Source organism: Zalophus californianus, chromosome 13 (assembly GCF_009762305.2).
Source record: "Zalophus californianus isolate mZalCal1 chromosome 13, mZalCal1.pri.v2, whole genome shotgun sequence".
Taxonomy (NCBI): Eukaryota; Metazoa; Chordata; class Mammalia; order Carnivora; family Otariidae; genus Zalophus; species Zalophus californianus.
This window is the reverse complement of record NC_045607.1, coordinates 34,292,352-34,316,494: the sequence shown is the minus strand read 5'-3', so window position 1 is coordinate 34,316,494 and position 24,143 is coordinate 34,292,352. Positions and strand designations below refer to the sequence as shown.

Genomic DNA, 24,143 nt, shown 5'->3' with positions numbered 1-24,143 from the left:
TGGTGAAGGAAACTGGGACTAGTTACAAAGCGCTCAGCTCCTTCACCTGGAGAAGGGGTGTGACACCTGGAGAAGTGGTGTGACGGGGCAGAGCACGGGCTGGAGCAGGTGAGCGGCGGAGCAGAGCGGGTATGGTGGGACGGTCGTGTGTCTCTGTGTGAGTGGCTCACGCGGGGCGATGTTTTGGGTGCCAGACCACTGGGCTTTAACGACTGTCACACATCTAGAGCTGGGGTGCAAAGCGTAGGATGTGTTCGCCACAGGCCCAGTCAGAATGTCACAGCTGTGCTCACAACACAGGTAGGAAGTTGCAGGAAGAGCGGATTTAATTTTTAAGGAGGTTAAGGAAAGTAACTCATATGGTTTAATGGGACGTTTTTACAGTGGCCGTTCTTAAAACATGCAGCAAGGGAAGTGGACAGGGATGATGAGAACAGCTGACAGAGCCAGAGACAGAAGAAGCCGCATGGTTCGCTGGACCTGAGGCAGTCCTTTGGGGGTGCTGGGCTCTGTCCCTGCATCCACTGATCTGTGGGACAGGCTAACTGGATGACCTCTGAGGGTGCTTCTGGGCCTAAGGTCCTGGATTCCACGTGTATAAGCATAAGCTGTTGCCCACTCTGTGAAGGCGTCCTGCAAGAAGGCGCCTGGAGGCAGCCTCATGCCCCATTCCACTGCTGCCCATGGCCCCGTCTTATTCTCACGGGACACTGGCCCGAATGGTCAGCACAGTCCATGTTTCCTGAGCACTTCTGTGATCCAGGCTGTATGCTGAGCCCCGAGGCTTAGACAGAAGGTGGCCAACCCAGCCTCACACAGCAATCAGCAGTGGGGCTGCTCCCCTCCTTGCTGGGCCTTTCCCAGGGTCCATGCTCCTGACCTCAGTACCATCCGGATCTAAGCAAGAATCCTACTTAGCCCTCTGCGTTCCACATGAGGCCAGGCAAGGTGGTAGGGGAGAGACATTTGACCCTGCACAAGAGACTCCTCAACTCTGGCCTCAGTCCGCAGGTGCTTAACCCACAGAGCTGATGGTGGGCCAGATGGGACAGGGTTGGCACGGAAAGGTCATCCCAAGCATTGGGGATGGCCTGTCCTGACTGCTGAAGCTCCCAGCTATGGGGTCAGGGTGGTGACCCATTACATGGGGTCGGCAGGCCTTGAGAGGTGAGCAGGCTTGCTTTTTGAGACAATCTGTCAAACTCTGACTCACGAAAAGGCCAGGTAAAACCTTGTCAACACACACCCAAGAAATGTGTTATTTTTTTTTAATACATGCTGATCGGTGATCCACAAGGTCCCCACGAGTGAGATGTTACCCAATACTAGCTAAAGTTTTAAACAGCTGGGAAGGGATGGCTTTAATGACTCCTAACTCAGCACAGAAGACGTGTAGCATGAGAAGAGAAAAAAATGAGAATTTCTAGGGAGAACATAGTGTGCATCAGATGACGAGCATGCCCGGGGATGCTGTGCCTGCTCTGGACAGAGCTTCTGGAGCTAGAAGCCGCCTGGGGACCATCTCCCGTCACCCTCTTGAGGAACTTGGGAGGAAACTGAGGTTGGAGAGAGCAACACTCTGGCCCAAGGCACACAGCAAGGTGGGCTGTAGCTACAGCCAGAACCCAGAGCCCTTGCATCCAGGACCTCGTGGGCCAGTTCCCAGGCCGTGCCACCTCCCCATCATCACTTCTGGGAGGGCACTGGTCCCCAGGGAGCTTGGATAGGCTGCTGCCGCCGCCAGGCTCCTGCATCAGTCCTGCCTCCTTTGATAGGACATCTTCTGAGAGCAAAGTCACAATTAGGGGTGTCTCTGGTGGCTGACCTGTCTAATGAGTCATGTATGGCTGGTGGAGGCTGGGGGTGCTGGGGCTGTCACTGCGTTTAGATCGCTCATTAACATCACAAAAAGCACCTCCTCATCACCAGGATTATCAAACGTGCCTGGTGTGCCGGGCCTAATAACAGGCCCCACCTCGTCTCATAATCATGGGCTTTAATAAAACATCACTCAGCCCGCAGCTGCCGGCCCGAGCAGGGTACAAGGCCTCACCTCTCGCTTTTAGACCTAATTGCCTGATGCATATTTCATGAAGAATTCTGAGTAATAGTTATGTTAAATCGCTTCTTTTCATGATGAAATGACTTAAAAATACTTGCATATAATATTTATGCAGGAGAAGGCAAGGAAATTGCCTTTTGGGACTAGCATGTAGGACCTGGTTACAGGAATCCGCACACAGCAAGGAGCTCTGGTTCCCCTCTGCTGAAAGGTGGTTGGGGAACGGCTCCCTTGACAGAGATTCCCAGAATGCTGTCCCTCGGCTCAGAGCCAACCAAGGCTCCCCAGTGCCACCGCATAAGGAAGGCGACCCATGCTGCTCACACCCCCAGTGTGCACCAGGCATGCAGCTGAGCCGGTGCTATGTGTTAGCTCACGTAAGCCCACAGCAACGCTAAGCTGGTGTAACTACCACTGTTTACAGATGGGAAAACCGATGCCAAGTTCCACAGGACGTGGTGGGGCTGGGATTTCACTATGGCTGTCCAACTCTAAAGCCTACGTTCTCTTCTTAGTCTGAGGTAAGCATTCAGGGATCTGAAGCTACCACTGCAGCCTCATCTTCCCCTGCTCAGCCACCAAACCAGATGGATCCAGGTGTCTAGGTGGGCCTTTGGACTCCTTCTGCCTTGAGATGTGGGTTCCCTGCAGCTCTGTGAGCTCCTGAGGTCAAGCATCCTGTCTGTTCATTGTGACGTTCCTCAGTAGGCCAGCTTTACTTCCCTCCGGGCCCTCGGCACCTACCTGGCCCACAGCTGTGTACTTGGTCCATCCGTCCACTATCCATCCAGCCATCAGCTATCTACTGAGGGTCTGTCCTGAGCCAGCAATGAGGCCCTACATATCCTCCCCTCTGGACTGTAAGCTCCTGAGGGCAGGCTGGTGGCTGTCCTGCCCTGTCCCTCAGTGTGGCCCAGCTAGGGTAGAAACTACCACCCCCAAGGCCGGATACAGTAGCTGCTCTGTTGGAAAAGCTAGGACAGCCAGTGAGGACCAGCTGAGCAAGCTTAGAGAGGGGCAGAGCCATGAGGAGCACCCAGAGGTCAGAAAGAGGAGTCTTCCCTGAGGGAGGTCACAAGGAAGAATGGGTCAAGCCCCTCTTTCCCCCAGTTTCTATAAGAAATCCTTCCAGGGGCGACTGAGCCAGCCAGTGCCCCCTGCCCAGGCCTAAAGAAAATAGGAGACACAAACAGAAGACAAGTTCCCTCCTAAAGCCATGGTCTTCCTGGGCATTTGAAATACCCTCAACAATCAGTTCATCGGGGAATGAATTGTTGCAGTTCCCCTGCCCTCCGTGAGCACAACGCTAACCAGTGTTCACCCGCAGAGCCCAGGCCTCTGTTGGGGCAGAGACGGACACAGATGTTTGTGCTGAATCAATGCGGGGGTAGATAGGGCGCCTGGGCGGCTCAGCTGGTTAAGCGTCTGCCTTCAGCTCGGGTCATGATCTCAGGGTCGTGGGATCGAGCCCCACGTCTGGCTCCCTGCTCAGCGGCGAGTCTGCTTCTCCCTCTGTGATCTCTCTCACTCTCACTCTCTCTCAAATAAAAATCTTAAAAAAAAAAAAAACCCAAAACAAAACACCTGGCCCCTAACGCTGATCTGTTGTGACCCTGGGTGAGGGAGCCGGCCTGGAGGGCGACCATGGCAAGGTACCTCCTACCATCGTGACCACCGAGCGGCCTGCAAAAAGGCGTTCCTGCCCTAACTCCGCCCGGCGGTTGGCAATGCTGCCTCTGCAAGGTAAGATACCTCAGATAGACGGCTCTGTGATTCAGAACGTCTGCTCCCCTCCTACCTTCTCTTTGACCTCCAGCAGGACTGGATCTGTTGCTGGGTATGTGTCTACACAGAAATTCTTGTCACCATACCTGTGAGCAGTGTGTAGCTACTCCAGAGAAACATGCTGTGAGAGCCCTGGGCCAGGTGGGAGAGAAATACTCAGAACTCAAGTGTCTCAGGGGACAGGAACCTGGCTGCCATCTCCCGAGGGCCTACTGTGTGCAGGCTAGCATCCGCAGATGCTGGGACCCTCCAGCAAAGGGCCCGGAGCCGGGCACACAAAGATGTACGACAGTGTTAACAGTCCCCCTCAGTCCACAACTGGACCGATCTGTGGCTTCAGCAAGATGCTGCAAGGGCTGGCATTACCTGCATGACAGCCATGGCACAGATGACAAGACCAAGGGCTGGAGGGAGAAGCAAGCTGCCCGGGTCACAGCAAGGGGACATGAGGGTGTTCTGAGCCCAAGGGCCAGAACGTGAGCTCTTCTACCCGTGTGATGGGGGTCTCCAACTGCACTGCATGGAGCCGGAGGACTGGAGGCTGCCTCCAGCTGACATGGTCTAGGAGTCAAGGGAGCTGGGGGAAGGGGCTTAAAAGGTCACCTGGCAAATACCTGCATGCCGCCCACTGCCTTCCGAAATATCCTTCAGTGATAAGCCTAAGTTGCACGTGCCAAGTTATGGCGAACAAACGTCTAAATGTAAATGCTGCTGAGCTCAACGACTTGATTTACAACCAAATAATTAGACTTTCAATAAATGCATCAGCAGCTATTAGGCTTCCTGGGCCGCCTGGGCATTTCTCAAGCTCTAAGCGGGTGGCTCAGGGTGAGGCCCTTCAGTAAATCATGACAAACAGCCATCTGCAAGCAGGAGAGGTGGCAGGTGCCTCTCCTAGCAAACATGGAGAGGCATAAGGTTTGCTTTGTGCCATACAAAGCAGCAGGAAGGCCAAAATGAATCCATTTTGGGCAATTTTCTCAGGAGAAGACTAACAACGTTTAGACAGGAGGATCTGAAGGATCAAGGCTGACAAGAGAGTGAGCCTCCCATTACTGGAGGTGTGAAAGCAGGAGGGTAATGATGCCTGGGGGTCAGGCCAGGTGACTTTTGCAGGCCCCTTGTTCAGTATTCCCAGCGGTCCTCAGGCTCAGCCAAGCATACATGAAGACTGCAGGAGGAGGGGTGGAGGCGCAGGGGTGGGGGTGACATGTATGAAATGTGAGAGCTTTGGAAAGGGGCAAGACGGTGTAGACTGTTTTGTTTGGTTTCCCCTTTTACTTCTATTTTTTTTAAAGATTTTATTTATTTATTTGAGAGAGAGAGAGAAACAGCATGAGAGGGGAAAGGGTCAGAGGGAGAAGCAGGCTCCCCGCTGAGCCGGGAGCCTGATGTGGGACTCGATCCCAGGACTCCGGGATCATGACCTGAGCCGAAGGCAGTCGCTCAACCAACTGAGCCACCCAGGCGCCCTCCCCTTTTACTTCTAAGTGAGGACTTTTCCAGGAACTCGAATGCCTTTCTGTGTTTAGGACAGGTGGGGTTGGCAGGGTGGCTGGACCGAAGTCAGACCGGCCCGAGTTCAAACTCTGATCCCATTGATGTCATTGGCTGTGCAAATCCCAGTGTCTCCATTGGAAAGGGTGGAGGAGGTCTCTCTGGCACTAAAGTTCTCAAGCCAGTGAGGGACATCTCTAGGTGGGTGGGGGCCACCCCAGCAGCAGGCGGGAGGACTAAGGCAGGGCAGGATGTCTACCCTCATGCAAGACCAATAGAGCGCTGGGCATAGCAGATCCGCAGGCTTAGGGACAGCACAATGACAAAAGCAGTCCTAATGCCTGTGCCCACAGATGGACAGAATGCATTCAGCCCAGAGTGGGCTCCATCTGCCAGGACAAGCCCTCCCCAGTCCACACTCTGCTCAGGGCAGTGATTCTCCACCGAGGTGAGTTTACCCCTTCTGGGGGTATCCGGCAATGCCTGGAAACTCAGGTGCTGCTGGCATCTAGGTGGAAGCCCAGGGTGCTGCTCAAAACCCTACAACGCATAGGACAGCCCCTACAACAAAGAATCGTCCAGCCCCAACTTCCAGCGGCAACAGGTTAAAGCCCACACTATTTTCCAGTGCCTAAAAATCTGCATCTATGAAATGGGAATAATGAGAGTCCCCCCCCACAGTAGTTATGAGGGTAAGTGAGAACGTCCTTGTGAGTGAAGTGTGAATGCCTGATAAAGGTTAGGTTGTCTGGCTCCACATTTGAGGGCTTGAGACGCAACACAGAACTGGCCAAACAGCTTGGCTGCAAAGGGCTCCAAGCTGTTTCAAGGCCCAACCACCGTCCCCCTCCCCCGCAACCAGCAGATCAGGGGGACATGCCAGCCTGAAGGAAGCTCTGGAACAGGGACCAGGCAGGTGGTGGGCAAAGGCAGCTGTGGGGGTGAGCACCAGCGGCCGAGGAGAGGACTTGGAGGGGCACAAGGAAAGCAGGACAGCTCCTGAAGGAACCACGGCCTGTGGACTCAGGGTCCTCCAGACCCGTGTCTGAGTCCCTCTCCTGCTACCCCAAGCTGTGGCTCCCTCGGCCTCAGCTTCTGCATCTGTGGAATGGAGCTTTCATCCCCCTGTCCCCTGCAAGGGCTGTCTGAGCTGGGCAGTGCATGAGCAAGTTTGGCAGGTGCTGAGGCTCGGGGTTCTGACATGGCTTTGTTTCCACCCGCTCTGCAGGAGCTGTGTACAAGTTACTGCCCATCTGGTTTGTCTTGCTGGCTCCATGCGGTCTGGGCTGAGCAGTGAATGTGTCTTCCCGTCTGTCTGGTCTATCGTTCATTGCCATGTTGGCAGCCTAGAAGCCATGGATGGCCAGGCAGACTCCTGGCTGCAGGACCACCTCCTCCAGCTGGGCAGCCTACCCGGCTAGGGTAGGAGGCCTAGGTTCTGGCCCCAGCTCTATCACTGGGTGACATTGGGAAGGGTATACTTCCCTGACATCAATTTCCCCAAACATCAAGTGGTATTTCATAGCATTCTCAAAAGCACATTGTTACACACAGGGGTCCACATGAAAACAGAATAGGAAAGATGAGGAAAGAAATTTCTGTGCTTAAAAAATACTGGTCAAGGGCACCTGCGTGGCTCAGTTGGTTAAACATCTGCCTTCGGCTCAGGTCATGATCCCAGAGTTCTGGGATCGGGCCCCACACTGGGCTCCCTGCTCAGCGGGGAGTCTGCTTTTCCCTCTCTCTCCACCCCTCCCCCCACTTGTGCTCTTTAGGGCTCTCTCTAAAATAAAATCTTGAAAAAAAATACTGGTCATACATGATCTGTGGTATTTATTAAGTACCTATGATGTGTATTGCTCTGTATTCACCATTTCTGAGGCAGACAGATACCAAGCAGAGGCTTTTGAGACTATTTGGTTCTCTGCCCTCATTTTACAGATGATTGAGAGGCCCAGAGGGGGTGGAGGTTTGTTCTAAGTCCCCAGTGAATCAGCAGCTGGAATTCCCCCATACCCACCCCCATGCCATCAGGTGTAGGGATGCTTGGCCACCACCAGTAGCCTTTATAGGCTCTTGTCGGCAGGGATGGGGTAAGGCAAAGTGGAGGGTGAGGATTTGGGAGGGGTCAGAGAGGAGGAGGGAAGCAGCAATCATCCACACCCTGAATCTCATCCTTCTCCTTAAATCATGGGCTTGGCCCCTACTATCCTCCCAACCCAACTCCTGTCCTGGTGGGGGCTTCCCTTGCTTACTGACAGAGGGCATCCATTAGCACAGCAAGGAAGGGACTTGCCCACAAAGCACCTGATCCAACTTACAGTTTTGCTTCAAAAAAGAAAAAAAAAGTAAAGAAAGAAAATCCAACGGGGTCTTTAAAGACTGCAAGTTAAAACAGATCCATCTGCTCAGTGACCCTGCACCTAACCTGAGGGTAGTTTTCTCCTCTCTGTAATTTCAAAGGCACACGGTTGACTGCAAGCCACCCAAACATCCTGGCCAAGGGCCTTTGCAAATCATATAAATGACAGTGCTTCTCAGTGGAAAAACTCCCAACAGTCCTTGGAATCTGGGCCTTGGTTTCTTCATCTGTGAAATGGGGAGTAGTTTTCAATGTTCCCTGAAGTCCACTGAAAGCAAGTGAAAAGAGCTTGGTACTAGACATCAGGAACCTGGTCCCAGCCCTGGCTCCTGCCCTCTCAGGCCTCAGTTTCCCCATCTGTACAATGAAGGGACAGGACTAGAGGACCCCTGAGGTCATGCAAACCTGTAAACCTTTGAAGCTTGGCACATAGGAGAAGCTCACACTACATGATGAAGAAGGAATGACTACTTGGATATGAAACAAAAGGACTCACCTTCCTTACAGATGCCCCAGAGTCCCAGGGCTGGAAGAAGAGTATGTTTCTCAAACGTGTCTCAGAATGCCCATATCATAGTCCCTCGAGACTTGTTAAACCTGAGGCTCCCTGGGCCTCTTTGGAACCAGATCTGTCTTTTTTTTTTTTTTTTTTTTTAAGATTTACTTATTTGTTTTGATGGGGGGAGGGGCAGAGGGAGAGAATCTTTCAAGCAGACTCCCCACTGAGCATGAAGCCCGATGTGGGGCTTGATCCCACGACCCATGAGATCATGACCTGATCCAAAAGTCAGATGTTTGACCAACTGAGCCACCCAGGTGTCCCTAGAATCAGATCTGCTTTTAATATGCTGAGATTCGGATGTACATTCAGGTTTCAGGACCCCATTCTACTTCTATCCCATGATGGAAACACCTTTGTAATATTCACAACATTTAGTGTCCAGCTTTTGTCCCTTACCCTCAGCACTGGGGAGCTTACTCCCTACCGAGCCAACCCCTTCCAAACTTTGATGGCTCTGACCATGGGAAAGTCTTTCTTGGACTTAGTGCAGCTCACTGACCATAGCCTCAGCTCCAAGCTCCGGTTCCTGCAGGCCACAGCCATTCCTTCCACCCCAGGAGAGCCCCTCAGAAGACAGAAGAAGCAGGAACAGACCCGGGGCTGCTCTCTCTCTCCAGTTGTCCTCACAGGGCAGAATCTCCTTTCCTTTCCCATCCTGGTCACACCTGCTGTTCACTATCTCTCATGCACTGGGTCTTGCAACTGGCATTGTCCCTGGTGGGTCTTTCCAGCTTTGCCCTCAGCCCTGCTGTCTGAATATGACCCCATCATCAATGTGGACACCCTAGGTCTTTGCTAATCTCCTTTCTGGTGTCTGCTGACCTCCTGAGGCCACGTCCTCCCAAGTTCCAAAGGAAAGGATCTTTCAGACATGCCAAGTGTTATCAGGTGAAGATAACATTCACTTCCTGACCAAAACCAAAAGGAGCACCAGGTCCAAGAACATTAAGAAGCAAAAGCCCACTGGCTTTGGCTATACTCAGAAGGTTTGCAAATGCAATTTTGAAAGGTCAGTCAGCCCTCAGTAATCTGGGCTCTGGAGGGTGAGTCCTCTGGTGTTGCACATTCATTCTGGCAGCTTCTTGACAACCTCTGCCCACAGGGTGGAGAATTTTCTCAAAATTAAATCTCCAGCTCTTTGCTCCCTAATGAAATTGATTTCTGCCTTGATACACAACAAAGCTTTCATTTTATTATTTGGCTAGGATTTGACCACATTAATTACAGTTTTTTTCAGCATGGCTGCAAGTAATTGGGTTCCAAAAAGTTACTTACTATATGGAACTGATTGCTTTTAAGCACAACTCCCACAAAAGTAAAACAGTCCACCCTATTTCTTCATACATACTTTTTGGTTAAGATTAGAACAATTCAAGACAGAAAAGGTATTTTTCTGGCCCCAAAGTATGAAGTCCAAGCAGGATTATGCTAACATTTGAAGACTGTGGGTCTGAAATTTGGGTGTGCCCAGATCACTGGCTCTCATGGTGTCAGAACCCCTCTCCCGTCCCGCATTTTTCATCAGTTATTGGTATAATTCTGCCTGCCTCAGAGGACACTCTGCAGAGGCCTCTTCCAATCAACTTCTCCTAGGTACCTGGGACTGCAAAAAGCCTGCTGGGCACTGTGTAAACGCATTTCTCCCTGGGACGCTACATCCAGCTTGGGTGCGCTATACACCTTCAGTGTCAAGTGGAGAGGACAGGCACACAGCCTTCCCTCTGGCAAAGTGGGAGATCAAAAGAACGAAGACCTGGGAATGCGGAATGCTGGCGTGGCCACAGGGAAGTGCCATGTCTTGCTGAGCCTGTTTCCTTGAGGGCGAAGTGGGGATGCTATGACGAGCCAGAGAGAGCTGACGGGACTTCAGAGTTTCTAAGGCATGTCTGTCCATAATAGTGTTGGTCCCCTGGGCTGGGGTTGGGGAGTCCGAGGGCTCACATGGTAGGGACAATTGAAAACTCCAGCTGGGACCAGAGTAAGAAGGGATACTGCAGAGACCTCTCCTCCAATCCCAAACTTAATTAACTATCCTTCTACCTTGCTGTTACTTCTCAATAAAAAAAAATCATCCTCCACAGCCCTGATCCAATGCCAACTCCTCCAGGAAGCCTTCCAAGATGCCCCTGGTCAAACTTAACTTCCTTCCTCCTCCACTTATTCTCTGCCACATCTCCCTATATCACAGCACTCACCTGCCTGCTTGTCCCCTTGCCCAGACTACCAGCTTAGAGTCTAACGTGCCTTTGTCTCCCTGCCCAGTTAAAGGCCTGGAGCACAGTGGGATCACAGCATTGACAGCCCTAGCTGACTTGTTTGTTGGCCCTGCCCTGAAAGTCTGCTGAAACATGGCAGGCTGGTTCCCATGCTGCCTGGGACCATGAGCAGCGTGTGCACGTTCAAAAGGAAAATAGGGGGGGAAAAAGTTCTAATTAAAGCATTTCTAATAAGCTGGCTTTGCCAAACCAATTGTTTCTGATATTCCTCCTGGGTGAAGTAATATTAAAAAGAAGGAAAAAAGGCATTAAAAGTGGCAGAAATCACCCCTGGCTGGAAAGCAGACAGTGGCCGCTCACTCGGGAAGCTCCCAGGACAAAGGTCTGAGGCACAAAGAACCGGGGTGGGGAGGCCTCCGCCCCAGCAAAGTGGAAGGGTGTGCATATCTGTGAGTGTGACACCGCACACACACTCGTACACAGCAAAACATCATTTTTATAGTTTTAACCTTTCAACTGTGGGAGCAAAGACGAGAGCTATAAAATCTGACACCCGCTTTTATAAATCTGCCTCAAATACCAAGAACGCTTATGCAGAAAATGGGAGAAGAAAATACAGCGCTCTGGGGCTCAGAGGGTGACAGTACCTGGGCTCTGCCAGCGACTTGCCACAGGACTCTGGGGAGGTCTTTTTCCCTTCCTGGGCCTGCCTCTCCCATCCCAAAGCCAGGGTCTTGACCCTGATGATTCAAGACCCTTCTGACTTTAAGGGCCTGAAGGTCAGGGAACAGCCATCCCACATCTTGAGATTTTACTGTACGAAGCTATTTGCTTCAAGTCCTGCCAAATGCCTCTAAGTGGGGGCTAATCGTTATTTCCTCAGGGGGCCTTCGAGTTATTTACCTAGCTAGGAGCAAAGTAAGACCACAATCCTTTCCTGGGGCAAGCACAGAAGCTCTGCAAATAATCCCACCTGCATTAGCACAGCCTCTGAGTTGACAGAGAGCTTTCCTTCCTCCCACCGTGTTCCTGAGCCTGGAGGCTCAGGAGGCTGGGAGCCGTGAAGCCACCTGCTGGGTGACCATCACGCAGGGGGCAGCAGTGGGGGATTCAGATCCAGGGCTTCTGGGCCCCCGCTGCATCCTTCTCCATGCTGCTGCCCCTTCGCTGACGGCAGATGCGAGGTCTATATCTGTCACCATGGCCGGTCCCCGCAGCACCCATATGCCCTCCCCAAGTCCCCAACCAAGCCATTCCCAGATGGCTTTTGCAAAAATATTATTAAACAAGTCATATTAACAAGATGTCAGAAATATGATTGGAAAGAAATGTTTTTCTCATTTGGAGAGACCACCCAGTGCCTCAGAGAAGCTGTCCGGGGGTGCGAGAGGTTTCCTGGCGACCGACGGGCAGTTGGAAAGACTCCCCTGGCGGGCGAGCCACATGGGCAGATTTATGCGGGCTGATATGAGATAATTAAAAACCATCTGGAAATGGACTCGGGGGACAAGGGAGCTCTCAAAGGAGCAAAAACTGCATGCGTGGCTTGGTGGGGGGGGACAGCCAGCCTGTCAGTGGGCGTGCTCGGCACTGGCGGGCCAGCAGGAGCGCTGGAGAACAGGCTGGCAGTGTGAATGCAGGTGCCTCTCGCCTCTGAGTTCTGGGCAGCAGTGCAGAGTGCGGCTGAGTTAGGGGGGCGTGTTTTCCAGGGTCTTTTCAAAACTGGCCACCCCAGGTCCATGTTGCAACTGGTGACACCGCCGCTCATCAGTCATTCAGTAAGCTGGATGAGGTCCTGACTCCGCCCTCTCTCAGCCCCATCAGTCCCACCACGACATGTGCTCCCCTCTACTCCTGCTGCCCTAGTCCTTTCCTGCAGCCCCCCAGCAGCCAGCCTGCACCCTGATCTGCCTTCCAGACACATCCATGGTCAGATGGGTCTTCTGAAAACCTGTCTCGCCAGCTACGGAGGCCACCATTGTCCCTTGAGAGCTGGCCTCAACAACTTCCCTCTCTGCCACCAGATCCCCAGATGCCCCCAGCTTCTGCTGCTTGAGAGTGGACCCAGAGAAGAAAGTGGACTCTGAAGTTGGGTCATGTATCCTGACACTGTCACTTCAGAGCCAGAAAACCCCAATGTTTTCAGATTCCCACAAGCCGAGGGAAGGAGCCTAGGGTCTCTGGCCATCTACACGTCACCCTGGGGAAGTTGCCAGGCAATGCCAGGCAATGGCTTTGTGGCCCAGGTCCTGCTCAGAAACTCCGGCTGTGGTCCTGGGGCTACAGACACTTGCCCGGGGCCCTGGCTGGGCTTCTTGGGCCCAGGTGGAGGGGAAGGGTTGGGGGTTTCTGCTCAGAGAGGGTCCCAGAGAGCAGAAAGGGGGCACTGATTAAAGCCCAGCTCTTCACTCGCAGCGACAGAGTGAGCCCCCCGTTTCTGCATGTGTAAGCTGAAGGTAATCCTTCCTGCCCTTCTCACTGCACCGCATGCTAACTACCAGGGCGGGAGGGTTTGATATGTAGAACTCAGAGGTTCACTGTTGTCAGTTCGTCCGTGCAAGGAGCGTTTGAGGAGCCTCCGTCTGGCCTACAGTAGCAGCTCCTAACTGTGGCATTTCCTTTAAACCTTCTAGAAGAAGGCACACTGCATGCTAATTGAGCAGAAAGTTCCTTTTTCCTCCATCAGCCCATAAAGGAAGTGAAATCTTCCACATAGTGAGAGCAAAGACACAGACCTCCCCCAGCTCCAGCCCTGTCCCTGCTGCTGCCCTGTCTCAGCCCGACGCAAATGCTGCCAGAAAACAGGGCCTGGTCAGGAAGCCAGGAGGTGGGCAACTCCTTCCCCTCTCTGGGTCCCAGTTTCTCCATCTGTACAGGGCATTGGGCCAGGTGATCTAAAACATCTCCTTCTGGGGGCACCTGGGTGGCTCAGTCGGTTGGGTGTCCGACTCTTGATTTTGGCTTGTGAGACTGTGAGATTGGCCTGTGTGGGCCTGCATGCTCAGTGGGGGGTCCGCTTGGGATTTGCCCCTTCTACTCCCACGCACTCTAAAATAAATAAATAAGCCTAAGTTAAAAAAAACCCTCTTTCTGTTCCCCAAATCCCAAGATTTCTGCTTAGTGTACCAGAGCTGCTGCCCTGGCTTGCCACAAAAATGCTTCCCCATGAGAAAATGAGGAAATGCCTGTTGAGGTGCTCAACATCTTCCAGCTGGGAAAGCAGAGAGGTTAAGTGACTTACCCAAGGTCACACAGCCAGGCTTTGACTCTAGCTCTGTGTGATTTGAAGTCTCAGTCACAGCAATGCAGGGTTTCAAGTTGCAGCCTGCATAAACTCTAAAATCCCACCCTAATAAAGGGAAGTGGATGTGGGCGTGGACAGAGACTTCTAGGCTAGACCCAGATAATCCACAAGGCTTTGAACCGCACTGAACTCTTTCCTCAACAACCTATAGCTCTCCAAAGTCTATAACAAAGACTGTGAGTTACCACTCACTGACTGACTGAGCACTTACTACATGCTAGGCACATGCTAAGTGTCTCACACATACTGTCTTTTCATTAATATATCTGTAAAACCCACTTTACAGATGAGGAAACTGAGGCTCAGATATGTTAAGACTCTTATGCCCAAGACCACCTTGCTATTAAGAGGCAGAGCTGGTGGGGTGCCTGGGTGCCTCAGTCGATTAGACATCTGACCCGTGATCTCAACTCAAGTCTTGATCTCAGGGTCATGAGTTCAAGCCCTGTGTTGGGCTCTGCACTGGGTGTGGAGTCTACTGAAAAAAAAGAAAAAAGGAAAAAGAAGAGGCAGAGCTGGGGTTCGAGAGCCCATGTCTTCTGCTGCCACAGCGGCATCTCACAGGGGCAGGAGAGGGTGCTTCCTGGTGGACGGGATATATTAGTAACTGTGCATTGAAAAGTAGGAAGCTTTTTCTCCTGTGCTGTTGTTTCCCCAGCAAGGGTAGGGCCTTACCCTGCCCACCCACAACTGCCTGAATCTTCCCTGGATCAGGTCAAAGCCCCCCTTCCCTCCCACCCTCATACCCTGCTCCCCGGCCCAGCACCTCCTGGGGTCACTATCTGCCTGACCACCTCTTTCTTCTGTAGGCCCCCCTCCTCCAGCCCTCACAGCCACCTGGCAGCTCGGAAAGGTGTGGAGTCCGAGGGTCCCTCTCATTAGAGCCGGGCCGTCCTCTGGGTGCACAACCCTGCCTTCCTTTAGGCCTTGGCCTCAGGGGCAGGGCTGGGAAAAGGGCACTGATGAAGGAAGTCCAGGCATTCTGGGGCTGGAGGTCATGCAGTGCAGAGAGCTCAACAACCACTGGGGAGGCCCTGGTGTGGTTGGAGGGACTGTTCTGGGACTCTCCCTTGGGAGCAGGCAGCTACCCTGAAGTATCTGGAGCCTCAGTTGTTGACCCAACAAGGGATGCTTCCATGGTAGAGGGAAGTGAAGTCTGTGCTCCTCACTGAAGGCCAAGGCCTGAGCAGGCTTTTCTCACCACCCCCCACTCCCGCCTCCTCACCCTGCAAACCTTTATTATTTCTTGCTCCTGGCTGTCAGCAGCAACAAACTAAGATTAATCACTTGCTTGCCTGCCCAGACCCAGACATGCCTTCTGTTTGAAAACTCTCTCCTTTACTATATAAATCAATGAAGGGAGAGGAGGAAGAAAAACAACTCTAACAGCAGTGGGCCCCCAGCACCCCTGGAATGCAACCCATCTGCTCCTCCTGGCTGAGCTACACCCACCACCCGCCCCTGGAGCCCCGGGAAGCCTTTGCTGATGGAGACTGGCTGCCCAGCACACAGCACAAACCTGTAGCTCTGAGCAGAGCACGAACCAGAACCAGCCGGGTGTCCTTAAGCAATCAGAGCAGGAGGCATGTTCTGGATAAATGGTCCGGCCCCCTCCTCCCCTACCTGGAGGAGGAGATGGGGCCCTAGTCTTCCCACCATCCTTGGAACCTAGGGGAAAGGCACCTCATCCTAACTATGTGAAGCCCGTAACCTGGAAGCAAATTTACTGATCAAACCCCAGGCCTTCATTCTTTGGACGCAGGAGGGAGGCACTGGCCCAAGCACCCAGGAGCAGATACAGCCAGGCCATGCTCCCAGGGCTTCTGACCTGGCCCAGCACTCTGCCCAGTCTGCCTCCAATGTCTAATAAGCTCTGGGAAAACTGGGAGGAGCAGAGACCGGCATTACACTGAGCACCTGCTGTGGGCCATGCATCGGGCCAATCCGCAGAGCCACATTACTTCTTACAACAGCTTTATGAGAGTGGCCGACACAGTTTTCCAGGCAATGATCAGGGAAGCAAAGTCACTTGCCTAGCATAACACAGCAGGTAAAAGATGGAGCCAGGATTCAAACTCAGGTTATCTTTGACTGCAGAGCCCATGTTCTTCCTTTTACACCTCGAACAGGGCTGCCCTGGAACGGCCCGCCCCTGGGATGCCTGCCCACAGGCTGCCTGCCTCCCAGGCTCTTAGACTGTGCTAGCTTGAGTGGCTGTTTGTGGGCATGGGGGAGGGAAGGGGGGCTCGGGAGGGCAGAAGCGGTGGCTTTTTCCTGGATAATACTCATGGTGCACCCTGGCTCACTAATGGCTCTAGAATCCAGCTCTGAGGACATGACTGCTCCTTGTTCAGAACCTTCAGGGACCCCTGCTACCTTAGAGGAGAGGGTCACAAGTCCTTAGCCTGGAGAGTAGGGCTGCACCTCTCCCCAGCTCCTGTGGAAGTGTTATTTGTTGTTCTTGCACAACAAATAGGGCCTGCACTTCCCTGCCTCCATGCATTCCTCTGCTTGGGCTGCCCTGTCTACAGGATGACCTGCTCACCCTCCAAATACCCCCTCTTCAGATGCCTTCCCTCTTTCACAGCCCTGAGCCCTTTCTGCCTTGAGTAACCCTACAGCAGTCCTGCAAGTATATGAGTATATGAGTTCACGTGTACATATGCTCTCCCCTTGGGCTATGAACTCCTGGAGGGCTTGAATCCAATACACAAAGGGTACGAATGGGGCAGAGCTTATGGGAGGGGATCCTGAATGATCAAGACTGAGTTGCAAATTGAGGGAAACAGGCCAGACCCCAAAAGCATCTCCTGAGGTCAGAATCTGGGCCATATTTGCAAGGGTGCTGTGCAGTTTCTCTGGGGATTTGAAAGGTGAAGGCCCCTTTGTGGGGGTTCCTGGGGCCATGTCTCCCACTGGGGTTGGGACTCTCACTGCCTAAAGAAAGCTGGACCTGGGCTCTTGTCAAAGGAGTATTGGTGTCCCTACAAGGACTTTCTTTTTTTTTCTTGAGAGAGAGGGGGGCAGAGGCAGAGGCAGAGGATCTTAAGCAGGTTCCACGCCCACCACAGAGTCCAATGGGGGGCTCGATCTCACGATCCTGAGATCAGAACCTGAGCTGAAATCAAAGAGCTGGACGCTTAACTGACTGTGCCACCTGGGAGCCCCCCTGCGAGGACTTTAAGTGCCACTCTGTCTGCCTGCTCCCAGGGATGGGCCCAATGCAGGCAGAGCCTGCCCTGCATCTGGGGAGGGGAGCCCTGGCACTCACCCTGCCTCCCTGCCCCCACCAGCTGCAAACCCTTCTCTTTGAAGTCCTATTTCCCTCATCGTGTCCAGATTCCTTTGCGAAAACTCATGAAACTGGAACTTGCAAAAAGTCATTCGTAGTCCAAACTGCCTGAAGAACCCTTTTAATGAGATTTTTCAAGACTTTTCATCCCTTTCCCCTACTGCCTGCCTTTCCAGACAGGAAGCTGTTAGAGTGTGGTGTTTTCTTGCCAATATCTAAATGCTCAACCCCTTGCTTCCCTGAGGCTGGAGTGAGTGTTCTGAAGGCCAACGTGTCTGTGAGCGGCCGAGAGGGAGCCTAGTCAGGCTGGAGAATGGGAAGAGGGAGAGCTCTGCAGGGAGGAGGGGATAAGGGTAGTGTTCCAAAGCAGCTAGTCAGGATCTCTGTTAAGACTGCTCCATAGGTGGGGGTGTCTGCCAGGGAGGGGATCTAGAGGCAGGGGGGTGGGGGGAGTGCAGAAGCCATCTTGGATTGCCATGAGTGTAGAGGGTTTTTGGTGGCAGATGGCTGGCAGTGTGGGCCTGTCGCCCCACAGTGGGAAGCAGTCACCATCTCTTGTCAGTGTGGTCTGGGTCTTAGTCTCCCTACCCATGAAGCAAAGGCTGGATTAGATGGGCCTCTAAGGTCGCTTCCAGATGACCTCTGACCTGGTATAATTGGGAGGGGTGGGAAGAGACCAGGTTGGGAGTCCATGGCCTCCACTCCAGTCTTGGAAGTTCATTCAGCTGCCTTTACCCTAAAATGAAGAGGATGATGCTTTTTGTCCTAGCCACCTGGTGGGGCTATCCTGGGGCAAACACATCGGCCTTCTAAAATGTAAGGTGCTGTAGATATGCAGGGAGACAGGGTCAGGAAGTGGGGCTTAAGCATAAAGGCAGGTCCCTCAGAGTGCACTTTAGTGGCTCCATCACTAAAAATGGAGTCTCAGCTCCTTTGTGAGGCACAGGACCCACCAACGGCTCTTCTGTATCTCCAGGGCTTTGCCTGGGCTATCCCCTTCACCTGAGATTCCCCCCACCTGGTCCCTGCCTGAGACCACTTACCCTCTCTTTAAGGCTCAAGTGCACCAGCAGCTTCTCCTAACCCTCCATGGCAGGGACTGCCCCCCCCCCCCCCGTGCCAACTCTGGGTCCCCAAGGCCGCCCATGCAGACCTGCGTGTAAGAAGACCAGGCTGCACGGGCCAGGCTATGAGCTCCTGTGGCCTGAGCCGAGCTGTTCTCATTTCAGCTCCCTATGCTGCCCTGCCCAGTACCTGGTACAGGAGGCTCTGATAAATATCTGCTGAGAGATGGACAGATGGGGTGGAGGGCCCGTCCTCTGAGGCCAGATTCCCCCAAATCCTTTCTCCACCCTAGGACATCCTCACAGCAGGACCTAGGGTTCATGTGAAAACATAGCTGGAATTCCAATGTCAATCTGCACCACGCTCCTGACAACACCGTGCGTGGAGAATGCCAATCCTATCCTGCCCCCACTGCATAGGTCTCAGGGATCTGAGAGACTTCGTACCTCCCATGGCGGCTGGCAAAGTTGGCACTCGGTCCAAGCAGCCGTGACGTTCAGTACCAGGGCCATTCCCTTTGTGGTCAGGGTGGTTAATGCCAGGTATCACTCCCTGGCTGGCACCTGGTCATCATGAACTAGGGCCACTCAGGGGGAGACAGGCTGCCCTGCCCAGCCATAGGATGGCCTAGCCCACCTCCTCAATTTTGGGCTTCTTCAAGGGAAATCTGACCACGTGAGACCACTCATCTGGTCTTTGGGATCTCATGGCTTTAGACAAACATGCAAAACTAAACCTCCAGCACCTGTGGGCATCCAAATTCAGGCCTGATGGCAGATGTTCTTATCTGGGGTTCTGGCACAGGCTGCTGGCCCTGGCCCTCAGTCTCTTCCACCTCCTCCCTGACTTGGGAGGTGCAGGGGATCTGGCCAGAGTGCTCCACAGACAGGGAGGAGCTGAGTCCAAGGACACGGGAAATCCAGGGAGTCAGAGACACCTCGATGTCAGAGGTGGAAGAATCCTTAGCAGTCATCAAAGTCCCGTGAACAAATGTGGATGCTGAGTCCCAGAAGGAAGGAACTTGCCCAAGGTCACACAGTGAGCAGTGATTAATAGGTCAGGACTCCTGTCCAGAACTCTGGTCAACAGGTCCTCTCTGCTGCCCTTAAAAACGGCCTTTAACGAAACCATTACAGTTTCCCAGGTTGAGAAACTGGGCAAGCAGGATGGGACTGATATAAGATAGCGGTTACACTGCACTGGTTGGGCTAGAGGTGCTTTCCCTCTGGAAGAAGAGCATCGTCACCCCCTGTGCACAGAAAAGGCTCCAAAAGGTGCTGTGACTGCCAAGGCCATAAGGCCATGGAGTGGGGAGGCCTGTCCCTTACTTTCTCCACCCGCAAGCATCCCCGACTCCTGGACTCCAAGCCCGTTACTGTGAAAACAGAATCAAGGTGCTGTCTGTCCCTCAACAGTAGCCCAACCCAGGGAATGGGGCACACCCGGGATGAAAAAGAATTGCACTCTCGGGGCTGTGATGGAAATACTCTCCTGGAGACCCATCACAGGTGGATTTTAGGCCTGTTTGCATCACAAAGGGCACATTTCACAGGAAACTGGGAAATGGATCCCGCAGGTAACGTGGTATGGTCACTTCTGCAACTGGCTTGAGAATTCCGTATATGGTCCCATGTTGCTGCTTCAACGGTGACACACCCTGGGTACTCAGGAGGCCAAGTTCCCTTGCAGGCAGAGCTGTGTTGGGGTTACCATGGGGCCCCAGTGTCCAGCCGGGTCTGCCCAGCAAATAAATAGGAACTTAGTGGGGCCCGGGCCCTCATGGAGGATCGCCAGGCCTGGTATGGTTGCTCCAAATTAGCCATTTTGGGAACACTCCTCTGGCCAGGCCCCAGACAACAGGATTCCAGGAGGAAAGAGAGTCACAGAGCAACTCCTAGAGTGCCAGCACAAGGAAAGTCGCTCTGAGGAAGCCTAGGGGGTAGGCAGGCTGCCTCAGTCAGCGTGGAAGGGCAGTGACGCTGAATCCCGTCTCTGATGTCACCTGCTTCCTTTAACCTCTCCCAGCCCTGGACAGCACACTGCACCTTGAGGCGGGAAGGCAAAACTCAGGAAGAATGGCTCAAGAGCACCTGGGTTACTAGGTTACCTTGGACAGTGAGGCAGGAGGCGGGGCTGCACGGAGCAGTGAGCTGTGAGCAGCTGAGGACCTGCTGGTCTCTGTCAGCATGGCCCACGGTGTGCACCTGTCCCCCATGGCCGCTCTCTCCTCCATCCATGACGGGCTTCTAACTCTGCTCACTTCCAGCCCAGCCTCCCAGCCCAGCTGCAGTTCAGTATTGAATTCTTTTCAGCTGAGATAACTGAACTGACTCTTCAAGCCAATGGGTCTGACAGTGAACAACGAAGTACAGGTGCTGCTTGTCCTGAGTGCCCTCCCAGCTGGTTAGAAATCCCCTCCATGTTCTCCCTGAAGAGGGCCATCCAGCCCCAGTTGTACACCCCTAGCGATGAGACACTCACTACCTATTGAGGCAGCTTTGGATGGCTCTAATTCCAGATCAGATCTGACTGTTAAAAAACTTTTGCTCTCACTGAGCTGGAATCTGCCCGCCCATAACTCCCACCTGGGAACCCCCAACCGCAGCTGTTCCTCTGCCCTGATCGTCCTGGAGCAATCTGTGGCTTCCACCATGTCTCCACACATCCTCTGTTCTCCAGGCGGACTTCAGTGCCTCTGTTTGCTACCCATGCACTGCAGCTTGTCACGGTCCCTCTCGGGGCAGAGCCCAGCAGACAGGGTGGGGCCAGTCCTGAGCAGAGAGAGCAGGCCAGTCTCTCCCTCTGTGGCTGCACTGCTGCTACGGTCTACACGGCCGGCAGCCACATCCCAGCAGGCCCCTTCTCTATCACATGGCCTCTAGGAATGGTGATAGAGCAGGGAGGAACCAGGCATAGGGCTTCATTGCTCCTGCTAGTCTGTGCTGGCCAAAGGGCCTGGGGTCCTTAAACCCCAATTCTGTCACTAACTTTGTGTCCTTGGGAAATCTCTCCTCTCTCTAGGCCTCAGTCTTCCTATCTGTAAAATGGGCTTTATTTATTTATTTTAAAGATTTTATTTATTTGTTAGAGAGAGCGTGGGTGAGAGAGAGAGTGAGCAAACGTACAAGCAGGGGGAGCTGCAGGCAGAGGGAGAAGCAGGCTCCCTGTTGAGCAAGGAGCCTGATGCGGGACTCGATCCCAGGGTACCAGGATCATGACCTGAGCCGAAGGCAGACGCTCAACTGACTGAGCCACCCAGGCGTCCCTGTAAAATGGGTTTTAGACAATCTGTTGGGTCCCATTCAGTAACAGCACTGAATGATGAAGCGCTCAAGCAAAAAACCCTCTTATTTCAGGGCTGCCTATCAACAGCAATGTTTCACGGGTCAGAAAGACCCAACAGTTTACAAAGCAGCTACAGAGGACAACACCAGCAGGATTCTTCCTGGCTCTTCGCAGCGCTCCTCACCACCTCTGCAACACACATAAACATTAGACCTGTCCCAACAGCAGCCTGGGAAACAGGGAAAGGGTTGTTCCCACAGCGGCAGCGGGCCGCCGTGGAGAGTCAAACAGCCGGTCCTGACTCCTGGCCCTGCCCCTTGGGCCTGCCAATCCCCCCTGTGAGCCTCAGTTTCCTCACCTGCAAAATGGAGACAAATGTTTCTCATCAGAGGACTGTTGTGAGGTTTGAGAGATGGATGAGGTATGCTCAGAGCTTCATTTGCGTCCTGCCTCGCAGCAGATATGAAAGCTATTCTTGGGTATTTAATATTAAATCCTAGGAAAATGTCCCTCCTCTTCTGGGACAGAGTTAAAAACCTCCTCTGTCTCCCAGGAGAGTAAGTTCAAATTGAAAAACTGAGGCTTGAAATAACTCATGCCGGCACGTTCCCGGGGGAGGGGACACTGGCGAGTCTTGTGCCCCAGACACAAGAGCCAGGCAGCGCTTCACTTGAGGCTGCTGAGGGAGGCTGAGAGGGTGAGTGAGGCTGTACTCACTTCAGGGAGAGGGAATAGTCATGCTTGCTGGTCTGGCTGTTCCGGACAAGGTAGCTGCACTCCTTGCAGAGCCGCAGAAGGTTCTCGGCGTCTCCTCGACTGATGGCTCCGTGATACCAGCTGGGGAGAAGGGAGAGGGTCAGAACCCAACACAGACCTGACCCCCAGAGCACTTGATACCCTTGCGAACTCCTTGGGGAGGCTCGGCCCCCTCGGAGGGCAGCTGGCCTGTCCCAGTGTCCTCGTCACAAGGCAGGGGCACGTGTGTGGGGGTGTGCATGTATTCAGTTCTTCAGTACAGAATTATGTGTCTGCTCACGTGCGATCCTGGGGAGAGGAGGAGGAGGAGGAGATGAAGCAGGTGGGGTGTGATTTGGAGCTCATGGTAGGGACTGCTATTTTAAGCAGTAGCCAGGGAAGCCTTCCGGAGGGAGTGACATCTCAGTGTGGACCTGCAGGAGGTGAGGGAGGAAGCCACAAAGGCCTGTAGCTGGGACAGAGCGTTCCGGCAGAGGGTGGGGCAGCCAAGGCCCAAGGCAGGAGGGAGTGCCTGATGTGCCTGGGAAACAGCTAAGAGGCCAGCACAGTGGCAGAGAACCCAAGGGGGGTGGGGTGGGCAGTGTGACCCACGCGGCCACCGGGCAGGGCCGGGTCAGGGTGCCTCGTGCACAGGGAGAGGACCCTGGCTCTCTCCGTCTGAGTGACATGGAGGTCATCAGAGGGTGCTGACAGGAGGGACATGTGCTGCCTCTCTGTGACATCTGCGGGACAAGTGGGCAGTGCTCATCACTCAGGAAACTAGGAGGTTGGGCGGGAAAGCCAACCAATGCTCCTGTCAAGCAAATCTGGCATCGGCTGGGAAGGCGGGAAGCCCAGCATCACTGTTCTCAGATACCACGCGGTCAGTGGCAGAATCCGAAGGGAGGGGTACAGTGGCAGATGACCTAAGGCCCCTGGCTGCAGGACAAAAGAAGAACACTGATCTTCGAGATTGGGAGAGCTGAAGGTAGAATTTTGGAGGAAGACCGAAGATTGCAAGATGCGAGTCAGAATGCATTTTTGTTTACATTACGGTAGAGGGGCAGTGGGACCGTGGCAAGACGGGGCCAGGAAGAGAACCGTAGGCACTGGATGGCCACAGAGGCACAGACTGCCCTGCCACACTCGCCAACTGGGCGGCCAGGGGCAAGCAGCAGAACCTGACTGCACCTCGGTTCTCTCTAGAGTTAGGTCACTCCACCCCCATTTTAGGGTGTGAGGATTAAATGGGAGGATGCATAGCAGGGCTGCCTGGGATGGGTGAGTTTCAACAAATGGCAGCTCTGAGCATCAAGAGAAAGTGAATTTGCAGTTGGCCATGGGTAACTCCCCCAACTGTCATTATTCAGGCTGCTGGCCACCCATAGGCTGCATTTCAAATTCCTAGGTGTAAGCAGGGGTGCTGCTGTCTCCTGGCCCCGGCCCCGGAGTGCCCGGCAGACAGGGCCTCTGAGAGTTCTGTGACAGACATTCTGCGTGGGGACAAACAGGGTACTCCTTACCTTGTACCCTTTCTGCCGTTTACAAGGCAGCGTTCTGAACAGTTAGCAGCAGTGGTGATGTCATAATGATAACCTCAGAACCCAATCTGCTTCAGGAAAGCAAGGACTGCAGAGTGGATATGAGTGTCCCTGCCCGCTGAGCATGGAAGTGAGTTGCTGACCGCCTAGGAGGTGATCACTCAGAGTAGGTGAGCCCTGGGGTTGGACATCTGGAGGGGAGACTTGCCAAGGGAAAGGGTAGGAGGAGTGTAGACCCGCCTTCCTTTCTAAACGTATGTAGAAATGAAGAGGAATATGAAGTTAGGGATTGCAAGGGATCCCATAGTGAAAGCACTTCCAGAGATGTGAGGGCTGAAGTCACATGTTAGAAGGTATACACAACTGGAGTTTGGAGAAACAGCTAGACAAGGATGGAATAGACTTCAGAACTAAGAGTTAACAGATTTGGCAAGGTT

The 24,143-nt window shown here is 53.5% G+C and overlaps 1 protein-coding gene across 2 annotated transcripts in view; it reads right to left on the bottom strand.

Moving 5' to 3' along the window:
- The window catches only part of SHB (SH2 domain containing adaptor protein B), a 135,434-nt gene that overhangs the window by 2,867 nt on the left and 108,424 nt on the right, over positions 1–24,143 (bottom strand). Inside the window, exon 5 of one of the 2 annotated variants that reach the window (XM_027616220.2) lies at positions 22,148–22,267. The exons of the other annotated variant lie outside the window; for it this stretch is intronic. Coding sequence (XP_027472021.1) covers positions 22,148–22,267 — 120 coding nt within the window. The remainder of the gene's footprint in view (positions 1–22,147; positions 22,268–24,143) is intronic. 2 annotated transcript variants of the gene reach the window in all.